Source organism: Phoenix dactylifera, chromosome 12 (assembly GCF_051530095.1).
Source record: "Phoenix dactylifera cultivar Ajwa chromosome 12, Ajwa_hap1_PhDact_Kaust_v1.1, whole genome shotgun sequence".
Classification (NCBI taxonomy): Eukaryota; Viridiplantae; Streptophyta; class Magnoliopsida; order Arecales; family Arecaceae; genus Phoenix; species Phoenix dactylifera.
The window spans coordinates 2,922,326-2,942,234 of record NC_143201.1 but is presented as its reverse complement, the minus strand read 5'-3'; the positions used below and the strand labels follow the sequence as shown (position 1 = coordinate 2,942,234).

General features: G+C 41.0%; 1 protein-coding gene and 1 pseudogene across 1 annotated transcript; one reads left to right on the top strand and one right to left on the bottom strand.

Moving 5' to 3' along the window:
• The first annotated feature begins 2,074 nt into the window (after positions 1-2,074).
• LOC103719628 (dihydroceramide fatty acyl 2-hydroxylase FAH1) lies at positions 2,075-8,623 on the top strand. Its single transcript, XM_008808966.5, has 8 exons — positions 2,075-2,212; positions 4,613-4,680; positions 6,970-7,062; positions 7,152-7,348; positions 7,456-7,561; positions 7,870-8,016; positions 8,103-8,262; positions 8,402-8,623. Exons 2-7 carry the CDS (start codon positions 4,630-4,632, stop codon positions 8,220-8,222), a joined length of 714 nt encoding a protein of 237 aa, XP_008807188.1. The 5' UTR covers positions 2,075-2,212; positions 4,613-4,629; the 3' UTR covers positions 8,223-8,262; positions 8,402-8,623.
• Positions 8,624-9,246: 623 nt separating this feature from the next.
• On the bottom strand, positions 9,247-19,426 carry LOC103719629 (tetrahydroberberine oxidase pseudogene; annotated as a pseudogene).
• Positions 19,427-19,909: the final 483 nt, after the last annotated feature.

Genomic DNA, 19,909 nt, shown 5'->3' with positions numbered 1-19,909 from the left:
GCCCACGATGGGCCTTCATCTTCCCCAAACTCCCCATGGACAGGGGAGATGGATACCAAAAGAAGGGAGAGGGGAGAGGGGAGAGGGCTGGCTGGGTGGCCGGAGGCCACCCCTCGGTCGACGGCCAGCCGGCCGCTGCGGCGGCTAACGGGGAGGAGAAGCAACCGAGATGATCTCGGTTTGTGGCCCAAACAAAAGAAGAATTTCAAGCTATTTGGCATGGAATAAAGGGCAAGAGAAGGCTTACCGGCGGTCGACAGAGGCGGCGGGAGGAAGATCTCGGCCGTGGCTGTTCGATCCGGCGGTCAAGCGGCGGCGGCGATGCTCGAAACCGAAAGAATGAATCTCGGAACAGGGGATGGCTGCGAGGGGAATCCGGATGGCGCTCAGTCGGGAAGAGGACGCCGGTCACCAAGGAGAGGAGGAGGAGGGAAGAGGAGGAGGAGCTCGGAGGTGCCCTAGGGAGGAGGGCTTGGGGGGTTTTATCACCCCTTTGTATCGGCTCTCCGCCGCGTGAATCGCGGCAGCCGAGCGAAATCCGCGGCCGGGATTGGCCGCGGATTGATCGGAGGGGGGTGCCGCGGGATCCCCGCGGCGCCCTTGCCTCGTTTGTCCCCAGAGGAGCCGGAGAGGATCGCCATCGCGATCCTCTGTTCCGGCTCTTCCCAAAAGAAGACGCGGCTGAAGTCGGCTGGGGCTGCCGACTTCAGCCCGTATCTCACAGGTATTATTTCGATTTTTTGATTCTGTATAAGTACCCAAGATCTACCTAGCGAATAACCGATGTGGGACTAAACACACGCCTGCACGGATCCTCACAGAAGCCCCTTTTATTTCTTCAAATTGTTTGTTAAATCCATACAAAGCTTTTAGAAGCAAAGAATTTATGGGTTCCGAACCTAGTGAACAGAGGATTCTTTTAGAATTCAAAGGACGCCTAGACGTTCTTAGCTTTGTAAGAGATCTCAAAGCCTGTTAAAGTTCCTCTTATAACCGGTGTTGATTTTGGAAAGTTAAATAAAGCTTCTCTCTTCATGAGTATGCATATCATGCTTCCCTCTTGCATGGTGGATTTCGGCTGATGTTGTGAAACTTGAGTATGACAATGCGGTTAGGTGGTACGGTTCTTATCCCCAATCAATCTCATTGCCCTCAATGCTATTATGCAAAAGAAGATTTTCTAAAACAAAGCATAGGCTGCACCAGAGGTACAAGTTGAGATGGAAGCTTTGAGGGTGGAATTATGAATCATTAAAGGATTTCATCAAACAATCTACATGCATCATGTACTTATCGCAACACATGAATCAAAGAATTCTATACTAAGATATCATCGGCTAGTACTACTGGAGTATGACACAAAAAAATCTTAATTGGAATTCGTCTGAATTTGAGTATTTGAGATACCACATATCCCATCCACTTTCAAATCTTAAGGTTAGGTTGACATTTTTTAATCCAAACTCAAATGAAATTTCATATTTGTTGATCCAATCACTAACCCTTGGTTCGGATGGCTGGAATGTATGCTTTATCACAAGAGGCAAGGTTTGAATTCTATGAACATCAACCCACACTTCACAAAAAACTAAAATACCTAATTTATAGGCTGGATCGGATTATATTCACATTAACCTAGCCTAAGTTGCATCTCTATTTTCTACATAGAATACATGTATCTTTTACCTTGTTTCATGTACATGTTCTGCACCAAGAAGAAGTACAGAAATAATCGCCTAAAAATGCTAATACTTACGAATTTTATATCGAAATTGGTAATTAGTGGAGCATTACGTGGCAGTAAATGAATGGACAGGTGACTTATCTCGCATTGATCCCAAAACAGACGTCCTCAAAACCGATAATTTATTATTATCCATTGGGAGCCGTTGAAAACGTTATAACCGCCCTTCTTTTGGGCACGCTCGATCTCGCCTTAGATCCTCTTCGACGTGGCAGCAGTTTGTCCCCACGAGGGGCCCAGCTGGCACACGTTGACGACAACGATTCCATTCCCCGACCAGTATTTAAATCCCACGGATACTGGCGGAAAAAAAAAAAAGAAAGAATAATAGTTTAAAAAAAAAACCTCCCCTGTCTCTCTCTCTTCTCCTCTCCCCGTGCCGTCCGCCCCCGGAGAGGAGAAGAACCCCTTCCGAGTTCGATCTCAGGACTTCGAGGGGGCCATACCAATCGCAGGGGAGCTCTTCAGGTGAGCGAACTGTTGGCGCCGGTTTCTGAATTTTGTGCATTTTTCTTCTGCTTTTTTTTGGGGCATGATTCCGAGGTCTGGATTGATAGATTTGGGGCTTGAAGTGGTTTTTTTTTTTCCGGGGGGCGCCGCGGGGGGGGGGGGGGGGGGGGGGGGGGGGGGTGGTGTCGGGGGCGGGGGTGGGGTGCTTAAAGGGTGGAGATCTATCATTCTTGTTTGACTTCATGAGCTTATTTGGTTTTTGGTCCGGCATTGTGGAATTTCTTGGGGTTTTGATGTGACTAGGCTAGAATTACGCCAAAATGATTCGTTTCTTGTTGATTTATGTTGGTCCTTCACGTAAAGATTGGATTTTGAGGAGTTTTTTTTTCTTTCTCAATCTTAAGCTTATCGAATCCTTTCTTTTATTGTACCAATGGTTTTGTTTTCGTTTGATAATATTGTACTACTTGGTTGATTATGTATTTTTTTAATACATGTGGATTGTTGTTTTAATTTTCATTTTATTTGAAATATAGATGGATGTCTGGAGAACTATTTATTGGATTTTTGAGCATTTTTATGTTTTGCTAGACGTTTCTTATTGGCATTGTTAAGCTCTTAGATTAGTAATGTCTCTTTTCTTGTCGCTCTAAATTGGATCTCAACGTAAGACTTGGGTTTCATGGCGGATATTTTAGTTTTCTTTGCATTCTGGAGCAAAATTATCTTTTTTTAATGTATTTTGTAGTGAATTTACAATGAAATATAGATTGTTTCAGCAACTTTCTGTATAAATTTTGAGCAAATGCTGGACAGCCTACCAAACTTTTCATGAGGAAATGAAAGGAACACTTCCTGTATAAATTTGGTACATTGAAATCAATACACACAAGGTGGAAAAGAAACACGCTGTACCAAGTTCAGTTAATGATGATTGCAATAATGAAGGTCTTAACCATTGTCTACGATCTGCAACATGGAGCCATATGCAAAAAGAAACCAAATGATTTTGAAGATTCATTGTGCATTCATCAAGCTGTCCCAAAATTAGAATGTCACATTGTGCCATTAAAAATATTAATTTAGAAAAACTTGATGCCATAGGCATGGGGCCTTTGAGTCGCATAGTATTTTTTTTTATAGGTGTTTTAGACCTTGGAGATCATATCTAATGCTTAGATATTCATTCTGCAACCTTGATCTATCTTTGAATCAGGTCATTTGTGTAATTCCTTTTTTTCCTCATACCTTTTTCTGTTGAATTTCTTTCTTTTTAATTAAGAATAGACAAACAAATCTGTGATGTGTATGACATGAAATGGGTTAGTTGTGAAATTAAGTTCTTTCACAGTTCTTTCTTTTCCTTTCTGACACAATGGGAGGGGGTTTCTGGCCCCCACCCAATGTATTCACAGTTAGATGTATTCTACAACATTACTTACTGCATATATCAGGTTGGCTGGCTTGCAAGTCCTTATGCTACTGTCCTTGTCTCTGAGATTTCTACAAAATTCCAAGTTTAAGAATTTATTATCAGAAATGTCAAATGATATGAGATCTGGGGGAGATTTGTGCTGATTTTTAAATCTGGAGAACTAGTGCCAGAAATAATTAAGGTTCTGGTTTGAATTTATATAAATGAGGATGATTGTTAATTTGATGCTATACGTGCTTACTGTGCTCATGCATTGTTTTGATTGAGTTGATTTAAAGATAATGATGTAGAATTAATGTTGGCTGCAATGTAGGTAATATGATATTTTTTTCACATGGCAAGGAGTAGCTTGGATGGTGGTGATTCACATGTGTTACTTTATGATTAAAGGATTTTCCTCCTCTTATGAATTTAGAGTGCAGCATGGAATTTTTTTATGGTTTGTCTTTCTTGTGGTATCTTTGATGTTTGCTTTGAATGGTCCTGATTGAAAGGCCCATGTCCATAGAGCTACCTTTTAGCCAATCCTCTGTTTGAAAAATGATATAGATGGTTTTGGGGATTTTTTTTTTTGAGAGAGAGATTCATGAAATTAGGAGACATCAGTATTTGTTATTCAAGTCTTATCACCCTGCCAATTGCTTTTTGCTTCGTGGTTGATATGTGTGACAAACATTTTACAGACCATTGATGGAAGATGGGTGGTTGGACCATATTAAAGGAAAGCTAGCATGTTTAAATGGTGCCAAGAATTTTGAGTATGCGCTGTTTGTATCAGAATCAGTGACCATCACTATTGCTAGTTCATCCTATTTTTGAGATTTATTAAAGAAAAGCTAATTGCTGAAACATGATATATCGGAACCTTTTATACTAATAATTGTAATTAGTTCTTTGGTTCATAAGTTGGTTTCTTCATATTAGTTTTCATCATCTTGCTATACATTTTCATGTTATTCACATTTTGCTTTACGTAAGTGCAGTTCATAAGAATCCTAAGATGGTTGCAGAAAAGATCACCGTGGACTTGAACAAGCCTCTTGTTTTCCAAGTAAGATTTCATGGTCGAGCAAGCTTCTGAATGCTGACATTTGAGTTGCTGTACTAACGAGATGCAACATCAAATGTTTACCATTAATTGATATCATTAAATAGTAAAAGGGGGTAGGAAATGGCAAAGTATCAGATATTGTTAAATCAATCAACATATATTATAGTTATATGTAACCACAGTATATATATATATTTATATATATTAGTTATAGATTACCATAATATATTTGCATCCAATTTAGATAAGTTTATTTCAACCTTTAGTTGCACTGACAGCTCCAAGTTATTCAAATACCTTCATATTGCATTTCCTTTTCAAGATGTACCTGTAAATTTATTTATGAGAGAACAAAGAAAAAACAACTATTCAAAAAAGCATTCATATGTGACTTGCGAAGCGCATTATGTAATTTTTTAATGAGTAATCTCTAAACAAGTTATCTCTACTTTCTTTTTCCTTCTCAAGTCGTTCATTTCTTTCCTGTTGATCGCCCTTGATCCCACATTAGATGACATCGATGAGCAAACATAGAAACTGGTTGAGTAGGGCTTATTTTGAGAATAAAGGGGAGTAAAACCTTAACTCCAATTTAGATTTCCATGCAACATTTTCACTTATATTAATTATTTAACTTTTAACTTTCTAAAGCCTTTTAGTACATGATATATGTAAATATGAGTTTTGTTGCCTCTGATGTTTGTTGATATCCATGTCTATAAATGTTTTGTTTTTCCCTAATTTCTGTAATCAATGAGTATAATCAATTTGTTCCCACTGACAAGAAGTCACTCGAGGATGAACATTATAATCAAAAGAATGTTCATTATTAATAAGTGACAAGATATATACGTATTTATGCTCTGAAGAAATGTAATGTTTATCCATGGCTGGAGCCTGGTTTCAACAAATGATTGTTTATATATATATATATATATATATATATATATATATATATATATATATATATATATATATATATATATATATATATTGAAAATGTGAGAAGATTGTCAAAACCACTCCTACAAGAGAACATTATTAAAGATTATAGAATTTCCAGCATTAAAAGAAGATAGACATGGAAGAAAACAGAAACCAACAAAGGGATTAAGAGGAGGGTAAAAGGAGCTTAGCCAGCGATGATGCCACCTCGTTAAACTCCTTCAGGTTCTTAGCAGAAGAAAGTGAGCCCCACTCTAAGAATTCATGCCATGTTTTAGCTAGGTTTGAGAACATGGAGCCCATCTTTTGGAGGGAAATTCTAGAGTTTCTTTCCTGCCAAACTCTCCAGGAAATAGCCAGCACAAGTTGATCCGAACCTTTTCTAAAGCCCTTTTTAATTCGCTTTGATCTCCAAATGCTCCATAGAGACAGCATGGATAGTGGATGTCCCTTGATGATCAACTTTAGTTTATAATCAGAATGGTCCCCCAATACCATTATGAAAGCTTTTATGATTAGTTTATAATGTCACTGTTCTCATTATAAAGAAATATTATAGCTAAATGTTATAATGGCTGTCAAATACATGCATTAAATATGGGAGAAAAAAGAATATGATATGCTTTCTGATGGAAGAAGTACTAGGGTCTAGTTGGGTTTGTTAAAACTTAAAAGGAAGCGAGTGGAGAAAGATAATTCAGAAACAAGATTGGATTGAGAGAGAGATCTTATTGACATGAAAAAATCATGGACCGTGTCATTGCAGTTTTACCTATGAAAGTAATGGACATATGTTTAAGTGTTGGCATGCTGACTGTCGACTAATTCTTTTTGTCATCATCACCAAAAATGACAAGCCCAAAGATTCCCAACTTGTGCGTTTTAATATGTGCATGTAGTGCATGTATGATGATTTCCCTGGATGGAAGTGACAACTGGATAATAACATTTTCCCAACCTTGTTATAGGTATATATCCCCAATTTCTCGTGCAGCCTACATAGAGAAGGGAGTGAAAAGATAAAAAAAGATAAAATGGAAAATCAATCTTGTGGCATGATCAAGCAACTCTAGTTTTTACCATGTCATCAAAGAAAACATTAAAAAAAGAGAGAAAAATCATATGCCTAAATTAAACCATGTCTGTATTCTTCTTTATCATTTAAGATTAAACATCAGGTTCTTTCATGTTTATGTTCGTGATCTCTCTTTTCTGAGTCTATATTCTTTATCTTCAATTCTGATTTCTAGTTCCCAACTTTTTAAGTTTGTTACTAATATTTTGTTATTAATCACTTAGATTTTCTCTTCTGTTATATAAGATGACCGATGAAAATTCTTTTAGGTTGGCCATCTGGGGAAAGACTATGAAGAATGGGTTCACCAGCCCATCGTGAGCAAGGAAGGTCCACGCTTTTTTGAAAATGACTTCTTGGAGGTAATTTGCCATATCTGTGTTCCAATACAGAGTCTATCAAATGTTTATCTGATTCACTTTTGATTCATATTTTGGTTCACATTTATCAGATGTTCACCCGTACTAAATGGTGGGTGATTCCAGTTGTATGGATCCCAGTTGTCTGTTGGCTTGTGACCAAGTCTGTCCATATGGGACATACAGTTTCTCAGGTAGCTCTAATGGTGGTGGGTGGTGTTCTTTTGTGGACGCTGATAGAGTATACATTGCACCGCTTCCTTTTCCATATTAAAACATCAAGTTACTGGTATGTTTTTCTTTTGTTACTTATATCAAGGTTTCTATTCTGAAGCAGTATGCTTGTTTCCTTTTGAACAACTAAAATTAATTAAAAACTTTTGAAATTACACTCAGGGCAAACACATTACATTATCTTCTTCATGGGTGCCATCATAAGCACCCTATGGATGGACTGCGCCTTGTTTTTCCTCCAGCTGCGACAGCAATTCTATGTGTGCCAGTATGGCTTTTCCTTATCATTTCCTTTCTGCATCATATTAAGAGCTGGTTTACCAACCAAGTTATGGCTATCTTTATCATTCATGATTTAATAAGCGTGCCACATATTGTTACTCTATAGAGTGAGATTTTCTAGTCTAGCAGGTTATTACATAATTCTTACCTAGTTTCCTAATCTATGATTTTCTAATCATAGGGTCAAATTTAAAAGGGAATTAGTTGTTCAGAACTTGCCATCTTTCTTTGTCTAACATGTCAGTTTTGGCTCCTGGAGCTGCTTTTGCTCATTCTTTGTGGACTTTCTTGTAGATCTGGAGTTTGATTAGGCTTTTAACAACTCCTAGTAGTGCACCTGCCATTTTTGGAGGCGGCTTGTTGGGTTATGTGATGTACGATTGCACCCACTATTATCTGCACCATGGACAGCCATCCCAAAGTCCAGCTCGAAATTTGAAGGTGAGAAGCGATTGAGTTAATCAGAACCTTAATAAGAACTCTGGACCTTTATATCATAGTGCTTATTACCCTTGTTTTTGTTTCAGAAATATCATTTGAATCATCACTACAGAATGCAAACCAGAGGCTTTGGGATAACTTCTTCACTTTGGGACATTGTCTTTGCCACATTACCCCCTCCAATGCCCTGTAGGAAAAGCAGCTGACCTTATTACCTGCTGTTTAGAGTGGATGCAATTTATTAAGGTATTTTCCTTTTCCTTCCTAATCAGTCTGGCTAATGTGAAAATGTTTGGGCTTAAGATTGTGATATTGTTAACAATATTTTTGGTCGATTGTAGCCCAGATAGCCTTACTTCAGCCTCTCTCTCTTATTTTTGTGCAGCTTCCCAGATCTATGATTGGTGTGAATATTTGTTTAAGTGGAAGCAGGGAAGAGCAACTTGTGATTTTGTTTGAAGTCAAGAAAATTGCCTTCTTGACATTGTACAAGGAAACCAGGAAGATTGAAGAATTACACTGTAATCGGGTTAAACATATTCAATCAATATAGGATATGAGATATTGATCTTTTTTTTCTGGTGTTAAAGTTTCCATCCAACAATAATTCTCCCATGTATGGGAGCAAAGTGCTCGATTTGATCTCGAATTCAGCTCATTTAATTCTAAGTAGTAATGCTTCGGGGCTTTGCTTAGCGATCCACTCAGTTCTTCATGCTTCTGTGTCACAAGGGAATCTTTACAATTCATGCACCGGGGGCGGGGCGGCGGGCGGGGGTGCTCGAAGCATGACATGTCATTTCAGCAGCCAAGGAACTGATAGGATGACTGACAAGAGCTCCATAGATTTTTTCTTCTCAATTTAAGTTTCGAGCCACACATGAGCTATCCACACAGATTGCTTGTCAAAGGGATTGGAAAGGGTGTAAAGGATTCTTATTTTCACCTCACATTCCCCAATCAGTTCTCTCTGGTTTCGCTACAGAATCTCTGTATAAGATTTATTGAGATTGTTGTCATGTTTCAGCTGATTACTGTTCTTTAGCTTAACTACAAAACACAGTCAACAAATTTTTAATGGACAACGCTCCCGAAGTAGGAGCTGTGATGCATCATATGAAACAATATATAAATAAAAGGCTACAGAGTAGACAAACTACGATATATTAACTTCTCTTCTTCTGTTCTTATTTGACTAGTAGAAACTCGACCCTTTGGCGTTTTGAACAGGGCCAAGCATTGAACCTATCGTGCTATTACTTGGAAACAAGGTAGAAATAATACATAGAGAAAGCCATATCGCGCATTTTTCCTGTAGGGATCAATGCATTTGGTCTACATCACACATATTGGCTTAAGGATCCTTGTTGCTCTACAAGCTCCTGTAAGCAGGAAAGAGAGGTGGGACGCTCTGCTCATTTCTAAAGAAATTCCCAGGATCAACCTTGCCCTTTACCATTGCCAGCCTCTCAAAGTTGCTCTTGAAATATGTAATGTCCGGGCCCAGAACCTACTAGGCCCAATAAGAAATGGGCCCAGTTAAAGGTTTGGGCCCAAATTTCACTGTGGGCAGTGCTGTATAATGATTGAAATAAAAAAAAAAAAAAAATGAAGGGATAAGACCGACAGGGGGGGGTTACTGCACCCCCTGCTGGCAGCCGATGCCGGCGCGCCGGAGACAAGGGGGGCGGCGGCCAGTCCCGAAGCATGGTGGAAAGGAGAGGATGGGACTTCTCAGGGGGGGGGGGGGGGGGGGTTTCATCCTCTAAACAGATATTTAAGCCTCTGCCGGCAACCCCAAATCACAGACCCCCCTAAACACCGAATGAGAGAAAGAGATAGGGAGCCGAAGCCTAGAGCCGGAGGCAAAGAAACCCTGAAGCTCTGAGAAAGGAGGGACTACTAGGGAGGAAGCACTGCCCGACTGCAACTGACCAAGGTAAGGGTTTTTAAGGTTAGAGTTTAACAGAAGTAAAGAAACCCCTTTGTGGGGTGCTCTCCCCCTCTGTGTCAACAGTGAAACAGAGGGGAAGAGGCCGGCACAGGAGAGGGAGAAAAACCCACAAGCCCCAGGTCGGGCCGGACTCACAGGCCGCGTACTCGACGACCACCCGGGCCGAACCCAACTGGGCTCGGCCTGCGGACGAACCGGACACCGCGGCCTCGGCCGTGGGTACCCTGGGGTTCGGGGGGGCAGCCCCGGGCCGCCGGTCGGGCCGAGCCGGCAACCGGCGTGGCCACAGGGCCGCCAGCCCCGGCCGGACCACCACCTCCTCTCCGGCAAGAGGTGGTGGTGCTGGAGGGAAGGACCAAAGAAAAGAAAGAAAGAAAGAAAGAGAGAGGAGGAAGAGGCCGTAGATCCGGCCGGAGGAGAAGAAGAAGACCGGAGGACCGGCCGAAATGGCTAGGGCTTCCGATCGGAACCAAGGAGAGAGAGAAAAAGGAGAGGAGGAGGGGACTTGCCCGTGTACGGCCGTGAGCGTCGCCGGTGCGGGCTCGGCCGGGGAAGCCGAGAGCTCGGCCGCGGGCTCGACCGAAGAAGCCGAGAGCTCGGCTGCGGGCGTCGCCGATCGCGGTCCGACCCCCTCCCCGTGAGGAGGAGACCATCGACCTCCCTTCGCCGGAGAGGAGAGGAGAGGAGGAATGGGAGATCGGGATGAAAGGAAGCTTCGGGAAGGAGAAGAAAAGAAAAAGGAGAAGAGAAGAAAAGGAAAGAAAAAGGAAAAGAAAAAGAAAAAAAGAAAAAGAAAGGAAAAGAGAAACAAAAAAGAAAAGAAAAGAAAAAGAAAAGAAAAGAAAGAAAATGAGAAGAGAAAAGAAAAGAGTGGGTTAACGGATCGGAATCGGGTTCGGATCCGAAACACGTTAAGCCCAATAATAAGAAATTGGTTTAGCCAATTGAACCTGAACCCGAGCCCAAATCAGATTGTGCTAAGTCTGGACGAGCCCAAACTGCAAATTGGGTCAAATCCGAACCAAATTAGGCCCAAATTGATTTGGGTCCGAACCCAGTTGAGTGGAGTTAATCCCAGTAGGCCCAATTAATAATAAATTAGGCCCAGTAAATTGACAGAGGACCCAATTGGCTAGAAAAGGTTGGACCCAATTATAAACGAGGCCCAATCCTCCAATTAAAAACCCAATCAACCCATGTGGGCCCAATCTGGTGTTAAGTCGAACTCCAAAGGCTTCAAATTGGACTTGGGCTAAATTCTTGGATGGGATCCAAGCAAGTAAATTCATAGTGTGATGAACTAAGAAATTTTATAATAAATAAATGGGGAATAATATAATCCCTATGATGTTGTTTTAGGTGATTGAGGATTAGTCACCTGGACTTGAGCAATTTGGAAAGCGAATTGAGGTAAGTAATCTATCTTAATCTTATCGTAGATCCTGTATTATGTTTTATAAGATGAACCAGTGCTTTTCATACAACTTGAATTGTATACATGATTGGTGAGAAAGGTAAGTAATCTGCCCTAATCTTTATGGATCATACATGAAATTTAACATGTTATGCATGTACTGTAGGCTAAGAATGATATGTGTACCCGACATGCTCTAGTTACACAAGATGTGATGATATATGTTTTATATTCCGTTATGCCTACAAAATATTGGGATTACGTTACATGCTAAGATATGAGTTATGAAACATGAACATGAGTGGTACATGTCAGTCACATAATTCATAGTTGTGCACATATTATGTTTTCATAGCTCTTGTGATACATGCAAAATGAATGGAGTTCCATGTTATGATTTTTCTTAGCATGAGTGTAAAGAGTAATAATGATTTGCTCTAGCTGCATATTGCTTGTAAGGGGGTACCTAAGAACTCTAATGCTACGGGCCGAATGCAACTGAGCCGGCCTTGCCAGTGGCCGATAATGACTGAGCCAGCCCCGCCAGTGGCCGACTAATAACTGAGCAGGCCCCGCCAGTGACCATTAATGAATTCGCCGTAGCATCTATGAGGTACTACCTATACTGAGCATTATTTATGAACTCTTAAGAGCTACTGACCCAATGTAACTGAGCCGGCCTTGCCAGTGGCCGAGAATGACTGAGCCAGCCCCGCCAGTGGCCGCCTAATAACTGAGCCGGTCCCGCCAGTGGCCAAGAATGACTTCGCAGTAGCATTTAAGAGCATGACCACGGTATGCCGGGGGCACGGTTTCATGTGCATGTTTTATGAAAATTTTGTGATTTGCAATACTGCTTTGTTTAAATTGCATACTTTATGAAAATGATATTTGAAGCATGATCATGAGGCTCGTTTCAGAGATTGGGTATATGAGGCGGGTGCTTCCAAATCCTGCAGATGTGTTTTTGGGGAGAAGCAAAATCGGTGAGGGGTGAAGGACGCTTGCGTGAAGCCCCGGAACCGGCCAACATCTGGCAGGGGAGCCCCGTGTTTCCCCCTCATGTGGGCCCGATAGTCACGTGCCCTGCGCAGGCGGGCCGTGACATTTATGAACGTGCCTGACCAAAGCATACATTGTTTTACAACGGATTTTTAAATATATCCTTATGAAATGTTGTATTTTGCTATAACCGCTATCTCCTTTAAATTGCATACATATTATGCCATGATGATGATTAGATAAATATGCATGTCAGCTTCTCAAACCCTGCATAAACATGGTTACCGTTATGTTCGATCTGATAAGATTATGTATGATTACTTACTGAGCCGTGTAGCTCATATCCGTTCATTTACTTTTTCTTTCAGATCCTCATCACTGATAGCTGCCAGAGACACGTTAATTTGGTATCAGGGCTTCTTTCTTTTGGGGTAAAGCAAGTATGCTTTTGTGTACATAAACTACATAGAAGCTCTGTATTTGGGTACTGACCAGCATGTTGTATTAAGAATGCTTTCATATGAAAAGATTTGGTTGGTTTGACTACCCTGTTACCCAGGTATGAGGCTGCGTGCTATTGTGGGCGGTAGTCGGCAATAGCACGGCCGTGTCACGGATCCGGGTCCGGGGCGTGACATTCTAGTGGTATCAGAGCAATAGGTTAACCATGAGTAAAAATTTTAAGCTTTAATAAGGAAATGGGTAGTTAAGTCTCATTTAGTGAGATTCCGCATAACCGGAAAGGAAAGAAAAGATTTTATTGGTCGTATCATCGGTCAGTCACGAAAATTGCTTGACACAAATATTTTGACAGGTGATAATGAGCAACAAAAAGAAAGAAGCTAGGGCTAATACAAAGCCATTCTAGGGGCATGATTGTGACAGGTATGGTATTAGAGCTTAAGATTTAAGACTACTAAGGATTTTGGTGTTTTGAATCAGAATGCTAACGAGCCATGCCAAAATAAGAAAAAGCTATTTTGGAGATTTCTCGACGGAGTAATTTGTATTTTGGATTATGATTAAATTAGATTTTGACTGATGTTAAGTGGAATACTAGCCATGGAATATTAAAGTACATTGTGATTATTTATGTATCAGTATATAGGTGATTTTGAAAGTTTAACTTGATACTGAGTACGGTGGATGATACTTCTAGTTTGAAGTTAATTATTTTGATGGCAGGATAGGGTTCATCCATAAGTTGTTTCAGGCTTGGACAAGGAAAGATATTTTTTAATATTCTTCGAGGATAAAATCTGTATGACAATTATGCAGGCAACTATTATATAGAAAGAAAGTATATTTGAGAAATGAGATCTAAGAGTTTCTCCTTGTTTACTTGGAATGTGAAATATTAGATCTTTGCAAATTATAATGCAAGATTAATATTTTGATTGGAAGTCATTTAGTAAATTCCGAGAATAATTTTCAATGTTGAAGAAGATTTTTAAATAGAGATCTAACAACAAAAGTATACATCCTTTTCTTTTAACGGGGATGTGAGATCCAGAATCACCTTCTAGCAATGCTAAAGTAGGGCAGATTATTGTTCATGCAATTTAAAGATACCTAATATAAGATTGGGATATTGAGAAATAATTTTCAGAAGTTTACACAATTTCGAGCTTAAAATGTTCTAAGATGACTTGAGAGTTAATCTCTTATTAGGAAAGAAGGCTCATTTTTATGGCTGAAGTTGCTGGAAATGTAAAATTCGTTTAAAGCGTTTGTCACTTATTTAAGAGGATCTTATGTTGGGATACCCTTTCTTGGCTCGCTCATGGAAAAGTAAAAAAGAAGTTCTAGCTAAGTAAAATTCAATCTAGATGGAGGAAAGATTTGTAGTGCAAATATCCATGAGGTATTGAATAGTCCTGTTTGTAGGCAAATAGTATGTTGATCAAAAGTTATTTGTGAATTCAAAGGAATTTGATCAGAATGCGCAGCGAAAACATAGTGATCTGAATTATTTATCTAAGTTGGCCAGAAGTATTATTCTTTTGATTCGGAAAGTTTTAATAACAAAAGATTTGATCTGTTTTCTTGTGTAGTAAGATTTTTCTGGATAAATAAAAAGAGAATGTTCTGATTTCTGGATAGCACTGTGCTATCCTAGATTCTCCAGTTTTATGTCATGCTAAGAAACTTCTTAACATCTTTTGACATGAATTAATAGATCATCGATTTTGATCTTGGATCTAGAATATGTTGGTATGAACCTTCTCCCTCCTAAATTTGAAGCTTGAATTTTTTTAATTAATATCCATCCTTTATTCGATTGAAAGAAATTAAGGTTGTCAATTGACTTTGATGAATATCTATCAAGGGTGAATTGAAGTTGTTTATGATCTAATCTTGTGCTAGATCGGGTAATCGAGAGCAGTTGATACTTTGACAAAGAAACTTGATCTTCTTATTCAGAATTAAGATGTTGATTCTATGAATAATCTGGAGAGAGAGCTGTATAATCTTCACCCGTGAGTTTTTCTATTATTGGTAACTTCCGGGAGAATCTTGGCATCTTAAATTTAGTATTAACGGATTTGACTAAACCTTGGTTGGGCTTAGACCTGAAATGTTCCCTACTCCTAGCTATGACATCTTCGATCTACCTATCAAAAAGGGATTTGAAGTTTCGCTAGGATAAAAGTTGATCATAAAATTGTAGGCAAGGTTAAGAGAAGAAAGAAGATTATAGATTATGAAAAGTATTTGATGCTAATGCTCTCACCTATTTTTGCTAAGCCGATTACGATCTTTGTGTGGACTTAATCAAAAGCAATTAATTTCTCGGGCCAAGGATTATAGCATCTAAGGTGGGAAGATTAGTCTTCTTTTGGAAGAGATCAAAAGAACTCCTATATCATAAATAGAAGGGATCAAGTTTTGAGGTGCCATGATTTTGCCAAAATCTTATCAGCAAGCATTTTAAGAGGGAGACTAACCGAGAACTAGAGGGTGACTCGATGGTTGAATACTTTTAAAGCCTGAACCTTAAGGTATGACTAATTTCGAGGACGAAATTTATTTTAAGGGGGGTAGGATGTAATGTCCGGGCCCAGAACCTACTAGGCCCAATAAGAAATGGGCCCAGTTAAAGGTTTGGGCCCAAATTTCACTGTGGGCAGTGCTGTATAATGATTGAAATAAAAAAAAAAAAAGAAAAAGAGAAACAAAAAAGAAAAGAAAAGAAAAAGAAAAGAAAGGAAAGAAAATGAGAAGAGAAAAGAAAAGAGTGGGTTAACGGATCGGAATCGGGTTCGGATCTGAAACACGTTAAGCCCAATAATAAGAAATTGGTTTAGCCAATTGAACCTGAACCCGAGCCCAAATCAGATTGTGCTAAGTCTGGACGAGCCCAAACTGCAAATTGGGTCAAATCCGAACCAAATTAGGCCCAAATTGATTTGGGTCCGAACCCAGTTGAGTGGAGTTAATCCCAGCAGGCCCAATTAATAATAAATTAGGCCCAGTAAATTGACAGAGGACCCAATTGGCTAGAAAAGGTTGGACCCAATTATAAACGAGGCCCAATCCTCCAATTAAAAACCCAATCAACCCATGTGGGCCCAATCTGGTGTTAAGTCGAACTCCAAAGGCTTCAAATTGGACTTGGGCTAAATCCTTGGATGGGATCCAAGCAAGTAAATTCATAGTGTGATGAACTAAGAAATTTTATAATAAATAAATGGGGAATAATATAATTCCTATGATGTTGTTTTAGGTGATTGAGGATTAGTCACCTGGACTTGAGCAATTTGGAAAGCGAATTGAGGTAAGTAATCTATCTTAATCTTATCGTAGATCCTGTATTATGTTTTATAAGATGAACCAGTGCTTTTCATACAACTTGAATTGTATACATGATTGGTGAGAAAGGTAAGTAATCTGCCCTAATCTTTATGGATCATACATGAAATTTAACATGTTATGCATGTACTGTAGGCTAAGAATGATATGTGTACCCGACATGCTCTAGTTACACAAGATGTGATGATATATGTTTTATATTCCGTTATGCCTACAAAATATTGGGATTACGTTACATGCTAAGATATGAGTTATGAAACATGAACATGAGTGGTACATGTCAGTCACATAATTCATAGTTGTGCACATATTATGTTTTCATAGCTCTTGTGATACATGCAAAATGAATGGAGTTCCATGTTATGATTTTTCTTAGCATGAGTGTAAAGAGTAATAATGATTTGCTCTAGCTGCATATTGCTTGTAAGGGGGTACCTAAGAACTACTAATGCTACGGGCCGAATGCAACTGAGCCGGCCTTGCCAGTGGCCGATAATGACTGAGCCAGCCCCGCCAGTGGCCGACTAATAACTGAGCAGGCCCCGCCAGTGACCATTAATGAATTCGCCGTAGCATCTATGAGGTACTACCTATACTGAGCATTATTTATGAACTCTTAAGAGCTACTGACCCAATGTAACTGAGCCGGCCTTGCCAGTGGCCGAGATTGACTGAGCCAGCCCCGCCAGTGGCCGCCTAATAACTGAGCCGGTCCCGCCAGTGGCCAAGAATGACTTCACAGTAGCATTTAAGAGCATGACCACGGTATGCCGGGGGCACGGTTTCATGTGCATGTTTTATGAAAATTTTGTGATTTGCAATACTGCTTTGTTTAAATTGCATACTTTATGAAAATGATATTTGAAGCATGATCATGAGGCTCGTTTCAGAGATTGGGTATATGAGGCGGGTGCTTCCAAATCCTGCAGATGTGTTTTTGGGGAGAAGCAAAATCGGTGAGGGGTGAAGGACGCTTGCGTGAAGCCCCGGAACCGGCCAACATCTGGCAGGGGAGCCCCGTGTTTCCCCCTCATGTGGGCCCGATAGTCACGTGCCCTGCGCAGGCGGGCCGTGACATTTATGAACGTGCCTGACCAAAGCATACATCGTTTTACAACGGATTTTTGAATATATCCTTATGAAATGTTGTATTTTGCTATAACCGCTATCTCCTTTAAATTGCATACATATTATGCCATGATGATGATTAGATAAATATGCATGTCAGCTTCTCAAACCCTGCATAAACATGGTTACCGTTATGTTCGATCCGGTAAGATTATGTATGATTACTTACTGAGCCGTGTAGCTCATATCCGTTCATTTACTTTTTCTTTCAGATCCTCATCACTGATAGCTGCCAGAGACACGTTAATTTGGTATCAGGGCTTCTTTCTTTTGGGGTAAAGCAAGTATGCTTTTGTGTACATAAACTACATAGAAGCTCTGTATTTGGGTACTGACCAGCATGTTGTATTAAGAATGCTTTCATATGAAAAGATTTGGTTGGTTTGACTACCCTGTTACCCAGGTATGAGGCTGCGTGCTATTGTGGGCGGTAGTCGGCAATAGCACGGCCGTGTCACGGATCCGGGTCCGGGGCGTGACAAAATATCTCCTTCCCCACACCCTAGCCTTTGTGTAAGTTGTGCTGCCCACCCTATCACTTCCAAATCAAGGTCCCTGTAGTTCAAATAGGCAGCTCTTGGATTCTTCGAAACATAAGGGGCCATGAACTGATAGAAACTCCTAATCCAATCCAAATGCTTCTTCATCCCTTTGGCCCCTCCCTCTCCCAAGCCCACCAAGTACTGTATGTTATACAAACTCCCTTTCCTATGAGGGAAGGGAGTCTCAGACTCAGAGATCTCATCCATCCTCCCACCATAAGGATCGACTACAATCGTCGCTTGCTCCTCGCCTCTGAGTAGCTCCTGCCAAATCCTCTCCCACCCCAATTCAGTGATGGGTTCGGTCAAGAAGTCCGACTTAGCCTTGTAGGACAAATTGAATTGAGGTTTCCTATCAAGGAGAATACTTGGAGATTCTCCATTCTTGTAACCAGCAAAGTATGGAACAGACTCTATCCAACTCATCTCTTGACAATCCTCAGCCTTCAAGCCCAACTCAGGAAAGCTCTTTCCTATTAGAGCCAGGAGCTCTTCTTTCTCACCAAGGAACAGGGATTCAAAACCAACTTGGATTGTTCTGCTTGACTTTTCATCACTCACAACTTGCATGACTGCTCTGATGAAGAGCCTGTCATCTAACTTGTAAGCTATTCGTTGCCACTTGCTGGTAACCCTTGTTGCACCCTGGCTAAGGTTTATGCTCTTGGTGAACACTGTGACCTTAGGTGGGACATACACCAACTCGATCTTATATGCTAGAATGACCCCAAAACTTGCTCCTCCTCCTCCCCTCACGGCCCAAAAGAAGTCTTCACCCATAGACTCCCTATCCAGGATCTCACCATTAGCGTTCACCAGCCGAGCATCGATAATGTTATCAGCTGCAAGCCCATACATCCTCAGCATGGTCCCGAACCCGCCGCCGCTCAAGTGACCACCGACTCCAAGGGTCGGGCAGAGCCCTGCCGGGAATCCAGCAGTCTTATTCTTCTCAGCAATTCTGTAGTATAACTCTCCTATCGTTGCACCAGCTTGGACCCATGCAGTGCCATGGTTAGTGTCTACTCTGATAGAACTAAGGCTGTGTAGGTCCAAAACGAGGAATGGTGGATCATGGGATACGTAGGAGAGGCCTTCATAGTCATGGCCGCCGCTCCGAACTCTAATTTGAAGGCCATGGTTGCGGGAACAGTTGACGGTGGCTTGGACGTGGGATTCGAGGGTCGGCGAGACGATGAGGAATGGCTTTGGGGTGGTGGGGGTGTTGAACCTTTGGTTTTGGATGGAGGATTGGAGGAGGGTGGTGTAGGAGGCGGTGCTTTTGGTGTAGAGGAGATTGTGTGGAACGGAGTGGTGGAAAAGGCACCGGAGAATGGACTCATGGGTGATGTTGGAGATTGGTGTGATGGCATATGAAGAAGTCGAGAACAAGATCACTGAGAAGAGAGCTATAAGGCAAGGCGACACTGGAGAGTTCATCTCTCTGTCCTTCTGATGGGTTTGGACGAGCTTGCGTTTTGGTTATTGGCCTGCGAGAACGTATGGAGCTCATCTCGCAACCAAGTTGGGGTTTTGGATTATATAAATGGAGTGGAAGGTTGGGTTTCGGACGTAACCGGGCTTCGGGTCTAAATAGGGGGCGGCTATCTAAGAGCTCGGCATCTTTTTCGCCTTAAGGTTTCAAAGGACATTGCGTCTGGTCTGGGTATGGTTGATGTACTTTGATTAATATGTAAGGAACAAAATCTTGACTGCCCTACGCCACTTTGCATCAGAAAGGTCACACTTATGCTGCCCCGTGTGCTGATGAACGAGAGAGACCCTTTTTCATGCCTTAATTTTCAGCCTAAGGGTAGACCAGTCCGATCAGAAAGCAATATGCATGAACACACCCTCCGGCTCCATCATGCACCGCCGGTAATTGGCTTATAGAAAGAAGACGAGCTGATTGGTATGGTGCATATGTTGGTACACGCAGTGTAGGGTATAATTTGCCCTTTCGCTCTCTTTGTCCTTCTCTTTCTTTTTTGTCTGTTTTTGTGCATGTTGCTTTCTAATTGGACTGGTCCAACCAGTAAT